At 35.7% G+C, this 16,166-nt stretch overlaps 1 protein-coding gene across 1 annotated transcript; it reads left to right on the forward strand.

Annotated features, from left to right (window-relative positions):
• Nucleotides 1-287: 287 nt before the first annotated feature.
• Nucleotides 288-13,342, forward strand: LOC132562278 (uncharacterized). Its single transcript, XM_060227018.1, has 4 exons — nucleotides 288-876; nucleotides 6,759-7,415; nucleotides 8,913-9,013; nucleotides 13,289-13,342. The coding sequence occupies exons 1-4, from the start codon at nucleotides 726-728 to the stop codon at nucleotides 13,340-13,342; spliced, it is 963 nt and encodes a 320-aa protein (XP_060083001.1). The 5' UTR covers nucleotides 288-725.
• Nucleotides 13,343-16,166: the final 2,824 nt, after the last annotated feature.

The raw sequence follows: 16,166 nt of genomic DNA on the forward strand, positions 1-16,166 counted from the left end.
ATGTTATTGCTATTTTTGTATTATTCAAGAAAACCATTTAAATTTATAATGGATTGGTGTAGGTACATGTACTTTGTCAGAATAGAAATTATTTTTATTCCAGTTGGCAAAGTATTATTTTGCTTTCTTCATAGTTTAATGTAAATAGCTTTCATATGTAAATAATTACTGATTTTTAATAGATGATAAAAGAACATTTTATTTTTGTATAAATTTGATGATAAATTGAGTCAATCCGGATATTTTGGTCATTCCGGAATTGATTCTAATTTTATAGCTTCATGTTTAACTTCCGGATTTGGAGCACGGAAGCAGTTCTTATAAGGGAGTATACGATTCATAATGTTTTGTGGATGATTGTTATATGTATTTTAATAGTAGGTACCCGATAACTGGCCTCCGGCCGGTGATCGGAATGTCTAGTCAAGATATGTAACTTGTAAGCGCTCGCGCAACATTTTGTCATTTAAATCCATAACTTATTTGGTAAACATCTAGGCGTTAAGCACATTGTATGTACATTCGATACATGTTTAGTTTAGGTATAATTCATTTGTATTGATGTAAAGGTCGCACTTTTTATTCGACATTCAACAATAAACATCGGAAACTCAAAGAAGCCTCAATTCTCTATTACACAGAGCTAATTCCTCAGAACAGGAGAAAAGTAACGCATTAATCCTGTAACAGTTGGTGGAGACCTAAAAGATCCCAGGTGTTGATAGATGTCAGCGCCAAGCAACGACATCAGAGCTAGTGCAGCAAACAGAATAACCAGCGACTACTGGCTGAGAGGTAGAGATCAGTTCCGGCCAAGTTCGACGGAACACACAACCGACGAAGATGCAATAAGTCATCATTCGGACGAGGAAACAGGTATGGCATCCATTACTCATGGTGTGTCGATAGGAAAATTTTCTGGCAATAAAGATGAAGATCCCGTAGCATTCATAGCCAGGTTTAAAAACTATTTAGCTTTAGTACAAGCCAAAGATGAACAGAAAGCACCATTGTTTGCCCTCAGTTTGGCTAATGATTCATGCGCATATCAGTGGTATGATGGACTTCCAGAGGCGACGAAAATAGACATCAACCTTCTAGAAGAAGTGTTTTTAGCTCGATTCTCAACTAAACAATCATCTAGGTGGTCCAGTGTAAGGGAAGTCAACCAAATGACACAAGGGTATATGCAGCCAGTGCTAGAATATATTCAAAATGTGAGATACAAGGGCAAAATTGCCAAAATGTCTGATACTCAAATATTTGATGCAATTTTAGGGGGTTTAAGACCTGAAATCAGATCTGCAGTTATTCAGAGAGAGCCAGTTGATCTTAACACTCTGATTAACATTGCAGATTTAGCTGAAGTAGCTATTGTAGGTAGTAATACAAAGCAAGAGCCCGAATCAATTTCGAATCTAGTGCTGGATAGGATTGAGGCTTTAGCTTCAGACCTTAAGTCAATAAGGAGTGAGGTCAATGTTATAAGGTCGCATAGCAACAGTTACTCACAAACAAACATGCATCAAAACAGATCAAACAGACCAAACAGACAACAAACACATAGGTCACATAACACCTCAACTCAACAGTCACAGTCTTGTGGTAGGTGTGGATCTAGGCAGCATTCGCAAAACAAAGACTGCCCAGCATATCTCAATAAGGCTAAGTGTCATGCTTGTGGCAATGTAGGTCATTTTAAAAAAATTGTGTAAAACACAAAAATCATCCCAATAGGAATTTTCGCCTAGCAGGGTTAAAGGGGTTCCCTTGCCGAGGCCAGAAACATTAAGTCCATGTTTTTCTACTGACTTAAAGGATAACTTTATAGATATAACTTTTTCAAAGTCAGATGTTTTTGCTAGTGCATTAGTTGACACAGGGGCTAGTATAAGCTGTATATCAAAATCCCTATTTCATAAAATAGATCCTAAGGGAAAAGTAGAACCTTCAGACATAAACCATGTATTTGGAGTAGGAGGAAATCTACATAACATAGATGGATGTGCTAAATTATCTTTTAAATTAGGAGAACAGGAGGTACAACAAACGTTTTACATTTTTCCAAGATTACACCAGCAGGTTATTTTAGGGATGGATTTCTTAGGGAAATATAAGGGAACTGTGAATGTAGGGGACAAAAAGATGTCAATATTTGTAGGGTCAGCTTTAGTAGAGTGTAGGACCCATTCTAAATTTAATGTTGGGGTAGCTAGAGTAAGTACTACCTTTACTGTCCCGCCACAGGAACAAGTTCTCATCCCTGTTAAGTTATCTAGAATCCCAGAGTGCTCAGTAGCTATCATGGAACCAACAGTAGACCTGTTAAAAACTACTAAGTTAGTTGGAGGTAAAATTATTGTAACCTGTCACAAAGGTAAGTCTGTGTGTATGCTTCTTAATCCTAATAACATACCTGTATGCTTGAAAGCTGGTACCATAGTAGGTAAGTTATTACCCATTGATGCCAAGTCAATTGCAGAGCTACAGGAAACAAAAGAGGCTGAACAAGACACAGGTAGGAGTAAAGCTTTTGTATCTAGCTTAAGTCCTGAGAACAAAGAAAAGTTGTTGGCTATAGCTAAATCATTAGGCATTCCCTTAGATGATGCAGACCTTACAGAGGATCAAAAGACACAGTTATTACACTTCATAGGGAGAAATAGGGATGTATTTTCTGTAAGTATGGAGGAGCTAGGATGTACAGATGTACACTACCATAGGATTGAAACAGGTGACGCACCTCCTTATAGACAAAGGTTCTATAGGCACTCTCCAGCAGTAAAAGCTGAAGTTGAACGACAGGTAAATGAAATGCTAGATAATGACATAGTAGAGCCATCGGTTTCAGTATGGAATGCACCAGTGGTAATGGTACGGAAGAGAACAGGTGAGTATAGATTTGCAGTAGATTATAGAGGTCTGAACTCTCAAACTCGTCCTGTCAGCTTTCCCCTGCCACGTCTAGAAGATGTGTTTGACAGTGTAGGTGAATCAAAATCTCAACTATTTTCAGTGCTAGATTTGGCTTCAGGATTTTGGCAGATACCATTAGACGAACAAACAAAACACAAATCTGCCTTTGTAACTCATCATGGTGTATTTCAATTCAAACGATTACCTTTTGGCTTAATGAATGCACCAATGAGTTTTCAGATGGTCATGTCTCAAGTGTTAAGAGGTCTTTTCTGGAAATTTGTACTAGTATATGTCGATGACATTCTCATTTACAGTAAAGATTTCAAAGAACACCTGAATCATTTGCAGCAAGTTTTTGACCGCTTGCGTGCAGCAAATCTCAAGTTAAAGCCATCCAAATGTCAGTTTGCACTTAAAAGAGTTGAATATTTAGGTCATTTTCTTTCCAAAGATGGTGTAGAAGTCAATCCTGCTACTACAGACAAGGTAAGAGATTTTCCCGTGCCACGCAAAGTACGTGATGTTAGAGCTTTTATTGGTTTGTGTAATTATTATAAGCGATTTGTCAAAGATTTTGCTAAAATTGCTAGGCCTTTGAATAAGCTTTTGCAGAAAGATCTGAAGTTTGAGTGGTCAATTGAGTGTCAGAAATCTTTTGACACCTTAAAGCAAGCTTTAGTAGCACCTCCTATTTTAGCATTCCCACAAATGGACAGAGAGTTTGTTCTGTCAACCGACGCATCTGGTACAGCTATTGGATGGGTCTTAGGTCAGTTAGATGATGAAGGGAGGGAACGTGTCATCGCTTATGGAGGAAGAGCACTTAGAGGTAATGAAGTTAAATTTGGCGTATCTGAGAAAGAGTGTTTGGCTTTAGTAGAAGCAGTACAGGCATATCACCCATATCTTGCCAATAAACACTTTAATGTTTATACAGACAATTTGGCTCTAAAATACCTTAAAACTATAAAAGACAAACAAGGAAGACTAGGTAGGTGGGCATTAAAATTCCAAGGCTACCACTTTACTATTCATCATAAGCCTGGCATAAAAAACCAAAATGCTGATGCTTTGTCGCGACGCACTTATGAGGATGCAGTTGAGTCAGGTGACTCCCCATCACCAGAAATGAATGAGGTAAGTACACTTCCTCAACAAACCAACACAGCTACTCAGGGTACTGATGTTGCTTCTGAAACTCATCAGACCCAACATACTGTGGACTCTGATATCCAAGGTAAGTGGGTTCAAGTACAATTTATAGATGCTGATAAGTTACAACCCAAACCTGTGCCCTCAGTGTTAGAGGTAAGCGCACCTGAGCCAGATGATGATTTAACTGTAGATCTTGACCAAGTGCAACCAAACAGTCCCCTTGACATCAACCAAGTTAGAACACTGGAACTTATTGCTGAACAGAGAAATGATGACAGTTTTAAGGCAATCGTAGATTTTAAGCTCTCAGGAACTGTGCCTGATGATAGAAACAAGGCAAAATCTATAGTAGCTCAGTCTCATTCCTTTGAGATTGATCACCAAGGTGTATTGTATCATATCTGGAACCAAAGGACTACCGTCAGAAAAGGTCCAGTCAGGTTTGTTAAACGGCTAGCGGTACCAAAAACCTATAGACAAAATATAGTTCAAGCTTTTCATGATAGTCATGCGGGAGGTGTACACATGGGTATCAATCGAACTCATGGTGCACTTAAACTCAGGTACTATTGGCCTTCTATGTTTGTAGATGTAGAGACTTATGTAAAGTCCTGTATAGTTTGTCAAACTTGTAAACGAGACTACAACAAAGGTAAGGTACCACTTTCACCATTACCAGTTGCTGGAAAATTTGAAAGATGGCACATGGACATGTTAGGTCCGTTGCCTGTCAGTAAAGAGAAGTATATCTATATTTTACTGGTAGTAGATAGTTTTTCGCAGTGGTGTGAAGCTCATCCCTTGCGTAGCCAAGAGTCATCAGAAATTGCCAAGGTTTTGTATAAAGAAATTTTTACGCGGTATGGTTGTCCTGCTACACTTGTCTCGGACCGAGGCAAAAACTTCATGGGTAAGTTGATATCAGCTTTGTGAGAGTTATTCAATGTAGGGCGATCACATACTAGTTCTTATCATCCGCAAACTAATTCAGTAGTTGAAAGAACAAACAGTACTTTGGCAGCTAATTTAAGAGCTTGTTGTGAAGGAGATCAGACAAGTTGGTCAGAAAAGCTACCAGGGATTATGATGGCCTATAGAATGACACCAGGTACAGAAGCGTCAGAGTTCTCTCCATTTTATATTGCCTTTGGTATGGAGATGAGAATGATGGTAGATACTGAACTTATACCTAAGGACTCCATTGGTAGAAACCAGAAACAGGTATTAAATGAGATAATAGAAAATACCAAGTTGGCTGAAAAGGTAGCGAAGGAAAATATAGAGCTTCGAAAAGCTAAACTGAAGCAAAGACATGATGAAAAGGCAAAAGTGCCAGACTTTCAGGTAGGTGATAGAGTTCTATTATCTGATCCACAAATAAAAATAGGTGAGTCCTCAAAACTTCATAAAAAGTATAAAGGTCCTTACACTATAGTCAGATTAGGACCAAATTATACTTATAAACTCAGGAATAATGCAACAGGTAAGTTGGTAGATTCGCTCATTAATGCTACAAGGCTTAAGCACTTCCTGGATATAGATCATACACTTAGAGCTCAGGAGGGTGGGGCACAACAGCCACCAGCTCTACATCCACCACCACTTCCACCAGATCAACCCATAGATCCACCTGATCCGCCCATAGTTCCTCCCCAGTCCCAAGATAACCCAACTGACCACTCCGAAACAAATTCTCAACCGGATAGATCTCAAGAAGAATATCCAATAGAGAAAATTCTGGGTAGTAGAGTTAGGGCAGGGGTACAACAGTTTAGAGTTAAGTGGTTAGGGTATCCTGGAACAGAGTGGATTCCTAGTACAAATCTCAGACCAGAGGTTGTGGAGGAATACAATAAAACACATACCAAAACTGGACGTAGACGTAAACGGACTTACTTTAACCGATAAATAAAGGTTTTAGAGTTTTAGAGGGGTACAGGAGCATAACTTTCCTACATGTAGTGTTGAACTATTTAACTGTAGGTAAACAAGAAATACTCATAAATTAAAAAGGGAATATGACACTGAATTGCATAACCTGTAAGTTAAACAACTAGTATAAAACAAGTATATATTATTATTTGGTAAGTTGAACATACAAGATGTATTAGTTCAAGTATTATAGGTCAATTACTCTAAGAGTAATAAATAGGGACCTTATATGTAATGAGTACTCAAATTTAGATATTGTCTTATAACCTTGTAAAGGTGAAATTTAGATAACCCTTTTAATGAGCCTGTCATAAGTACACTGTTTAAGAAGACTCTTTTAAAGGTCTTTTAAATACAAGGGTTAAATGAAAGTTAACTGATTAATAATTATTTTAATATTTAAACAACTTGTAACTCAAGAAAGATTTCCTGAAGTATTGGCACATTTCATAAATTTATGATAATTTTCCACAAAAATCCCTATTTAAAAGCACAGTAGAACAATTTTAGAGATATTTTTGGTAATACCTACATTTTTGGCCACATTTTTTTTTTTTCTTATTTCCTTGCTTGTCATTTCTAGGGATGATAGTTTGAATCCAAATTCATAATAGTGCTAGGGTGACTTGCAATAACCCATGATTTGTACTATCAACCATATTGATACAAGTGATACCGGTATATATATATAAAAAAAAAAAAAAAAAATGGAAATAAACACCAGTCTTAAGACTATTGCCATCTCTTTGTAGGTAAACAAGTAAAGATGTCTCCTTCATTGGTTCTGTGTGTCCTTTTTCTCGCCATGGCCTATGGGAATGTGGAAGGAACGCCATACGATAAAATCAAAGAACTTTTTAATTACGGTGCAACCTTTGAAGAAAAAGGCACCTTATATCCCTCAGGAAATCATTGGGTACACTACTTTGAAATTGAATTACAAACTTTTCCCTTTGTATCGGAGAAACCTACGCCCTGTTCCAACTGTCCATGGTACAGTGAAGCTATGGTTGAGATTTTGGCCTTACACCGACAGACAGCAGTAGATGTCGGGACAATTTTAGGCGAAATTAAGTCATTATTACCCCATCACTCATTAGCGAGACTACCAATGACTAGAAGGCGAAGATCATTTTTACCCTTCATAGGATCTCTTGCTAAAACTCTATTCGGAACCTCTACTTCTTCAGATTTGAACAGTTTATCAAGAAATGTGGCGTTGATTAGAGCTAACCAACAGAAAATGGCTAAAGCTACAGCTCATCAAATTGGTATTTTTGCAGCAGCTATTAGAAATTTTGATTCTAGAATTGACAACATTTTTCAAGGCATAACAGATAATCATGAGGCAATTGAAAAGTTAGGTGAGAACTTTAATAATTCCCTAATATCCAGTCAGGTAGCCCAGGGTAAGTTATTGTCAGCTATGACAAAGCAAACACGTTTAACCTTAAGAATATTGACTAGGTTTGAGGAGTTATTAATGGGGGTTTTGTCAACAATTCAAGGAAAGTTATCTCCCCTGCTTATACCACATCACACCTTAACTCATGTTTTATCACATATTCAAAGTTACATTCAACCTCATGGATTTTACTTGACACATTCTCATCCAGGATTTTATTATAAACATGCCAAGTTCACAATTTTTCGTAGATTTTCTAACATTTTAATTTCTGTTGAATTTCCAATTACCACTATGACACTGCAACTTTACAAACTTAATACTTTTCCAATACCAGTCAATAGTACAACAAGGCACGGTACTCAGTTAGATAGCCCAAATGATCATTTACTTTTATCTAAAGATGGCAAATTGTTTAGGGAGACAAATTCTAAAGATTTACAGACATGTTCTCGAAATGGCAATATTTGGCATTGTCAAAATCATATGATTTTAAGAAATGACACTAAAAGATCATGCTTATTGAGTCTCTTTAATGGACACAAGCAATATATAAATGCTAATTGTGTTTTTCATTTTGTCCCAAATGTCATTCGGCCTTCTATTGTCCAACTCAATCAGACCCATTTGGTTTTGATAAATGTGTCAGACATTACTTTACATTGTGAGAATAGGAAAATAGTGGAGAAAGGATGTTCTTTTTGCATTTTGGCTATTCCATGTAAGTGTTCTCTATCTAGTTCTTCACTGTACTTAGATCCTTATTGGAATAGATGTAACAAAAATGAAACAAGTAAAATATCAAAAGTTCATGGTGTAAACCTTATACTGTTACAACAATTTTTCAACAAATCTTTGAAAGCGTTGCAACCAAATTCAACCTTTTCAAAAATACTTGTACAACTACCACATTTCAGATTTTTTACACACAATTTTACAAACATAGTAGAATCTGAAAAACAGTCAAAACTAGACCTAAAGAAAGTAGCCTTAGCTGCAAAAGAGAATAAAATGATTTTTCAAAGGTTGTCAGAATCAATGTTGGATTACCAGTCCAACTTACCACAAACAATTGATTTACCATCTCTTTTGGCATATATATCTACAGCACTGGCACTAATCATTCTTCTAGCTTTTGTGTTTTTGTTTATAAAATACAGAACTCTAGTTACAACAGTGACACTGCTTTCAAGGACTAGTGAAGTACATAGCTATGCACTGCCACCAGTTTTTCATTATACTACTGAGTCTTCAATCACTACAACTACATTTCCAGTAGACATTACACCACATCTCTACACAACATCAGAAGTACTGGGTATTTTATCATTGTTCCTTATTGGCATATTTATGCTTTACAAGGTAGTAAAAAAAGACAAGTTTAAACTAGTCATAGAACTTACAAACAATGACGACACAGTTTTAATACCGGTAGTAAGACTACCTTATGCACATGATGGTTTAACCTTTTTGACATCCGCTTCATTGTCTGATTTTAAAGTCAAGTATGGTATCAGATCATTTTTAGAGATTGATTGGGCAGATTTTGCTGTAGAAGATAGTAGTTTTGCTCAGAAGTTTACAATGCCTTCAAAGATATTGGTAAATCCTGTCATAGCTTACAGAACTGACAGAATAATTAGTAAACCATTCACAGTATTGTTATACAAACAGTTAGGAAGAGTTATGTACCCTGTTGTTATCACTCCAAAAGCTGAGTCTGTAAATTTCAATAGTAAAATCTATCCAGATCTGCATAAAAACTGATTTTACATTTTTCATCAGTGTATTCTGGTACTTTCTTCTCAACCTAAAAGCATCAAAATTAATGTAAATATGTTTTGTATATATATATTTCTATTTCTGAGAAATAAATAGATATTACTAGATAGAACTGGTATGCATATATCCATTAAAATTAGCATAGTTTTCCTGACCACTATGAACTTATGGACTACACGTATAATGGGAATCAGGAGCTAAATGATGTGCATTTCATTCTCCAAGTGAAGGAAAAGAAAATCCAACATTGTGACTACGTGTATTCCCTGGATTTACAGTGTTTTTCAATGGACTAGTTGCTATCACTTATAGTGATCATATGTGTAGCAACATAACTGGATTACTTAATATCCCTTCTGCAATGGACGGAGTGATTCACAAAGAAAAAAAAAATCAGTGAAGATGATTTTCCAATATTTTACTGACTTTATACAATCTTGTGTTTTTGTTTTTGAATTTTTCCTTTGATATTGAGTATTGTGTATTTATGTTGTAATGATGATGCTGATGCATACACTGTAATATTGGACATGTGTATCACACGCTTGGATTAATGTTGTAAAAAAAAAAAAAAAAAATGGTCATGTAACATTTTATTATATTGCTTTTATTTGTGTTGATTTATTTGAATATCCTGTGTATATAATCTTCATGCATTATGTAATATGTTTTTTCAAATATCTCTCATTTATCATAAATTTTTAACTTGTGTAGTAACTATAATAATGTATATGATAGTTTGAAGCATAAATCTGTCACGCCTTTTCAGTGTACATTTTGAAATTTCGTTAAATTTATTTAAACTTTACATTTGATAAAAGAATAAAGAAAATGGTAATCTAAACTTTATATTTATAATCTAACCTTTATAATTATGTAGTAGAAACAGTATTTAGCCAAGCCAAAATACTTGGAATTCTAAACATGTTGGGTTTCGTTATTAATCCTGTGTGAACAGATGTCTTCCATAATCCAGTTATTTACTTGTAAGTTTAGAGTCAATTAGTCACTTGTATTACAAGCTTTGATGCTAAGATGTTAGGTCTACATACAATTAACATGTCTAAGTAAAAACCTGTTTCTAAACAGGATTGGTAAAAAGTGTAACTCCTAATTAGTGTCAACCATTGTGTGTCAATGGACGTAAACAAACAGATGGTTTTTCAGCTTATGTATGATTTACGCAAAAGCAAATTGTAACAGGTATAGGACGCGTGACATGCGCAGTAGTTTTCGAAGTAAATCTCTTGTAAAACATCCTTTTGATTGGCTAGGTAATTAGGGACTAGTGATTTGATTGGTTAATTGACCACTCACCGTTTTGAGGTATATCTGGGGTTCCAACCTTGATTGTCGCACTTTTTATTCGACATTCAACAATAAACATCGGAAACTCAAAGAAGCCTCAATTCTCTATTACACAGGTGAGTCAAGTCTACTTAAATTTTCTTATGTTTTCTTAATAGCAAATATGTAAATAGATATTTGATTTTTTTTTAGCCATGCTTAGATTTAAATAATGTTATTGCTATTTTTGTATTATTCAAGAAAACCATTTAAATTTATAATGGATTGGTGTAGGTACATGTACTTTGTCAGAATAGAAATTATTTTTATTCCAGTTGGCAAAGTATTATTTTGCTTTCTTCATAGTTTAATGTAAATAGCTTTCATATGTAAATAATTACTGATTTTTAATAGATGATAAAAGAACATTTTATTTTTGTATAAATTTGATGATAAATTGAGTCAATCCGGATATTTTGGTCATTCCGGAATTGATTCTAATTTTATAGCTTCATGTTTAACTTCCGGATAGGTGCTCGCGGTTTTATCGAAATAACATAATCGTTAATTTTGGATAGGATTAGAGATTTGGAGCACGGAAACAGTTCTTATAAGGGAGTATACGATTCATAATGTTTTGTGGATGATTGTTATATGTATTTTAATAGTAGGTACCCGATAACTGGCCTCCGGCCGGTGATCGGAATGTCTAGTCAAGATATGTAACTTGTAAGCGCTCGCGCAACATTTTGTCATTTAAATCCATAACTTATTTGGTAAACATCTAGGCGTTAAGCACATTGTATGTACATTCGATACATGTTTAGTTTAGGTATAATTCATTTGTATTGATGTAAAGGTCGCACTTTTTATTCGACATTCAACAATAAACATCGGAAACTCAAAGAAGCCTCAATTCTCTATTACACAGAGCTAATTCCTCAGAACAGGAGAAAAGTAACGCATTAATCCTGTAACAATACTATCATGGAACATTTGTAGACGTTTATGCAGTAAATTAGAGACGCAAGACATTGTTAATATTGTTATAAATCATGATATTATTTGTCTGCATTATTGTTGGGTTGACAAAGATGAAGCGATAGAATTGAAAGAGTATTTATGTTTCACGTCTCCAAGACTACAAGGTAAAGATGGTTGGAGTTGTTATATTTATCGGATTAAATCTATCTATCGTGGATAATGACAACAATGTGCTAGCTAGCAAGATCTAATGACATTGAAACTTATTTTCTTTTTTTTTCTTTCTTTTTTTTTGACTTTCCTCCAATCAACATCACTTTCTATGAGAAATGTGCTAAAGATTTTCTCGTATCTCTTGAACACATGATTTCTATGTATAAATGTATCGGAAGGTATTTGTCTGTGGTGATTTTAATAGTCTGACAACTAGTAATGACTTTTCCAAGACGACACTATTGGGAATGATGCTGCAAACTATTTGCCAAATATATCAAGTTATATTCCTGATGTTAATAACACTAAATGTACTATTTCAGACAACGTATAAAACCAGTTTGGTAGACAGTAAGTATCCTTGTGTAAATAGACTAGCCTGCGAATAGTCAACGGAAGGCATAGAGATGATCCTAACGGCAGCATTACTTTTTACAATCATAGAGGTTCGAGCCTCATAGATTATGTTATGACGTTTGATGATAATTTTAATAGTATTGTCCATTTTGAGAGTTGGGTTTTTCCTGTTTTTGTTGATCATACACCTGTTTGTATATCTCTGAGTACTCAAGTGGTCAGCAGTGAATCAAGAACAACATTTTACAAAATAATGATAAAACAGTACACTTACTATTGTGAAATGGTATGAAGAACATACAGAAAGTGTATTGAATACGTTAAGAAAGAAAAAGAGAAGAGTTATTGAATATTTGTATGCATTGTGAGTTGAGTGAAATGGGTATTGATAGTTGTGGAGACAAAATTACCAATACTTCACATGACTTGCTGTTACTTTTAATTCACGTTCACAATCAGTCTATCAGGTTAAAATGGAAGATAAACCCTGGTTTAATGAAGCTTGTAAACAAATATAAATCGGCATTGATAAATTTCAATTCGGATGAATCAGATGAAAACAGAAACACTCTTCTTCGTACCAAACGAGCATATGAAAATTAGAATGAAAGTTTTCGGAATTTTCAAATGCTTACATAGATGGAAATATACCTGACTCTATATTTAAGAATTAGACTGTGACATTACTGAAGAAGAAATTCTAAATACTAATGATAAACTCCATACTTCCAAAGTTGTTGGTTAGGACTTACTACTAAATGAATATTTTATTAAGGGTATACTCCTTCCATGTCTAGTGGTATTACTTAATAAGTCTGGAAACTATCCACAATCTTGATCTGTTGGTAACATAGTACCAGTTTTTGAAAATGGGCGATAGAAACGATACAAATAGCTATTGTGGTATCACATTAATAAGTTGCTTAGTAAAACTTTTTATTTCAATTTTGAATAAACGACTTATTGATTTTCATATAATATATTCAATAATTAGCGACACTCAGTTTGGCTTTAAGAGAAATATGTCAACCACTGATGCTATATTTGTTCTGCAGATGTTGATTCGTAAAACGCTGAAAAATAAGATAATATTGCTGTTTTATTGATTATACGAAAACACTCAACTTCTTTATCAGGCAAAACCTGTTATAAACTTATCAAAAACGGCATAACAGGAAAAATGTTGACTATTATTCGGTCTTTGTACAATGATGTTAGATATAATTATAGTTTATCTGACTTCTTTGATTGTAGAAACGTCCAGGGGGAAAGTTTATTCCCAGTGATGTTTTCCTTGTATGTGAATGACTGTGAAATTAATTCGTCTAACAAATGAATATCATCCCATTGACTTACAAACGATAAATTCATTCTTGCTAATATCTTTCAGACGACATGGTTCTGTTAGCTGAAACACTCGAGGGTTTACAAAATGTGTTAGATGCTTTGTTGATATATACATATGAATGAGGGTTCACTGTAAATATAGAAAAAACCGAACGACATTGTTTTTAGAAACTGATGTAAACCAAGGGAAAGTGATTGCTGGAATTATAACGGATGCGAACTAGAAAATGTCGATGGAATTATAACGGATGCGAACTTGAAAGTATCGATGGAATTATAACGGATGCGAACTTGAAAGTATCGATGGAATTATAACGGATGCGAACTAGAAAGTATCGATGGAATTATAACGGATGCGAACTTGAAAGTATCGATGGAATTATAACGGATGCGAACTAGAAAGTATTGATGACTTTAATGACTTGAGTGTTTCGTTAAATTTCAATGGAAAATTCAGCAAAGATCAGGAAAAAATTGCTGTAAAGAAAAAAGGCGACTTTTTGACGAAATCAATGTGTACATGAAAAATTACCTCAACCCTGAAACAAAACTTCGTGTCTTTGATACATATGTTGCTAGTATTTTGAATTATGGCTGTAAAGTCTAGGGATTGCGTAAAGCATTCGATATAGGAAACTTACATCTAAGTTTTCGTGAAAAAAATATTAGGGATTAAGAACACACCAGACTATATGATTTATAATGAATTAGGAAGATGACCAATGAGTTTTATTCGTAAATTAAAAATAATAAAACATTGGTTCAATTTTTTTTTAAAACTCAGACAACTGTATTCTGCAAGCTTGCTACAACGAAATTATTGCGAATAGAGATTGATATGAATATGTGAGAAATTAATGGTATGGGATTGGGATGCATGTGGTACTGTGGTAGTATGAGCGATACACCTTTCGATAGGTTGCTTTTATAAGTTGCATTGAATTTTAAGTGGATCAGCACCGTGTATGCTAGTGACGCTACACCCACATAGACGACTTCATGAGACCAATATGAGAAAAACACTTAAGGGAGGACGGTGGACGAGAGTCTGTCTCGAAAGGGGACATCTAAAACGTTACTGTCCAAATTTAACGACATATTTAAATGAGAGAGAGGGAGGGTGTGTGTGTGTGTTAGGGGGTGGTGGGGGTGGGGAGAGAGGGGGAGGGTGTGTGTGTGTGTGTGTGTGTGTGTGTGTGTTAGGGGGTGGTGGGGGGTGGGGAGAGAGGTGTGTGTGTGTGTTAGGGGGTGGTGGGGGGTGGGGAGAGAGGTGTGTGTGTGTGTGTGTGTTAGGGGGTGGTGGGGGTGGGGAGAGAGGGGGAGGGTGTGTGTGTGTGTGTGTGTGTGTGTGTTAGGGGGTGGTGGGGGGTGGGGAGAGAGGTGTGTGTGTGTGTGTGTGTGTTAGGGGGTGGTGGGGGGGTGGGGAGAGAGGGTGTGTGTGTGTGTGTGTGTGTGTGTGTGTGTGTGTTAGGGGGTGGTGGGGGTGGGGAGAGAGGGTGTGTGTGTGTGTGTGTGTTAGGGGGTGGTGGGGGGTGGAGAGAGAGGGGGAGGGTGTGTGTGTTAGTGTTTATATTGGTTGTATTGTCTTATTGTTGTTTGTATTTGTACACTGATAATCCTTACGGATTAAAGTAATAAATAATCTGAATCAGTTGCAAATTTCCTGATGCGCTATATTTAGACGGCTTAGCTTGAAGTGTTCCCGTCATGTCCCCACTCACCACAGGAGAGGTATCTCATTGAGTTCTTAAAAGGCAAGGAACAGTCAGAAATTTTGCAACTTAAAATATCCCTTTAAAACAAAGGCAGTTCTTTGTTTTTTCTCAGATGGAACAATCTTTGAAAATATCTCTCTTCTTAATGATTTATATAATTAATTTAAACTGAAGAATTCCACAGAACTAATAAGAATGCTAAATCTTTCCTCTTTTCACTTCCTTATTGTCGGGAACCGTCAGCAATCTTTAATCTTCACTTTCGGATGTATGATCATTTACATTAAAAATGGATTATTTACAGTAAAGTTAACAAATTTCATTTTTCAAAATCACGGGGGAAATGATATAAAGTTGGGAAGAAGCCAAATTTTCTGATTGACAAATTTTCTATTAGCAAGGGAAACGTGAATTGTATTTTTAAAAAAAATATTTCACACCTCAAAAGAGAATAGTGTCAAATTGGTACCAGCTGGTCTCTGTGATAGTATCAGGAACGGTTGGCTGTTCATACTGACCAAGACCTGTGACAATTTCTACCATGGTTTGTGATCACCATACCAGCCAAAGTTCCCCATTGTGTCGAGAGTTTCCCCGTTTCCACTCCCCAGCCCCGCCTCCCGATCGCATGGAAGAAACTTGGGGGAATCTCTCGGTTTTAGATATCTCGCTACGTAGGTCATAAGTAACCTTGCTACAACTGTAAAATGGTAAGGCTGACCACCTGGGTGAAAATTAACTACAGGTAGAATGTAAAAATGAATTACATTTGACAGTGACACCGAATGACAACGAAATGTCTACAGTACGCTTACTCCGATTTTTCTTGTTATGTCGATAATTGCCTGCTTAATGCCCGTGTGAGTTTTCTGATATTTATATAAAACAAATAAATGATAACACAGACATGTGAAAACCAACGACACCAACTGATGAGCCGGTACTAAAGTACAGTATAGAATTTAACAGTAGTCTTTTCTCATAAAGCAATTATGCGCTCTCTCAATTTACAAGCGTTTATACGACATCGACGAACTGCCGCTTATCACGTGTGAAAATAGAAATTTCCA

This window comes from Ylistrum balloti, unplaced genomic scaffold (genome assembly GCF_031769215.1).
Source record: "Ylistrum balloti isolate Yb309-2 unplaced genomic scaffold, AGI_CSIRO_Ybal_v1 Utg371386, whole genome shotgun sequence".
Classification (NCBI taxonomy): domain Eukaryota; kingdom Metazoa; phylum Mollusca; class Bivalvia; order Pectinida; family Pectinidae; genus Ylistrum; species Ylistrum balloti.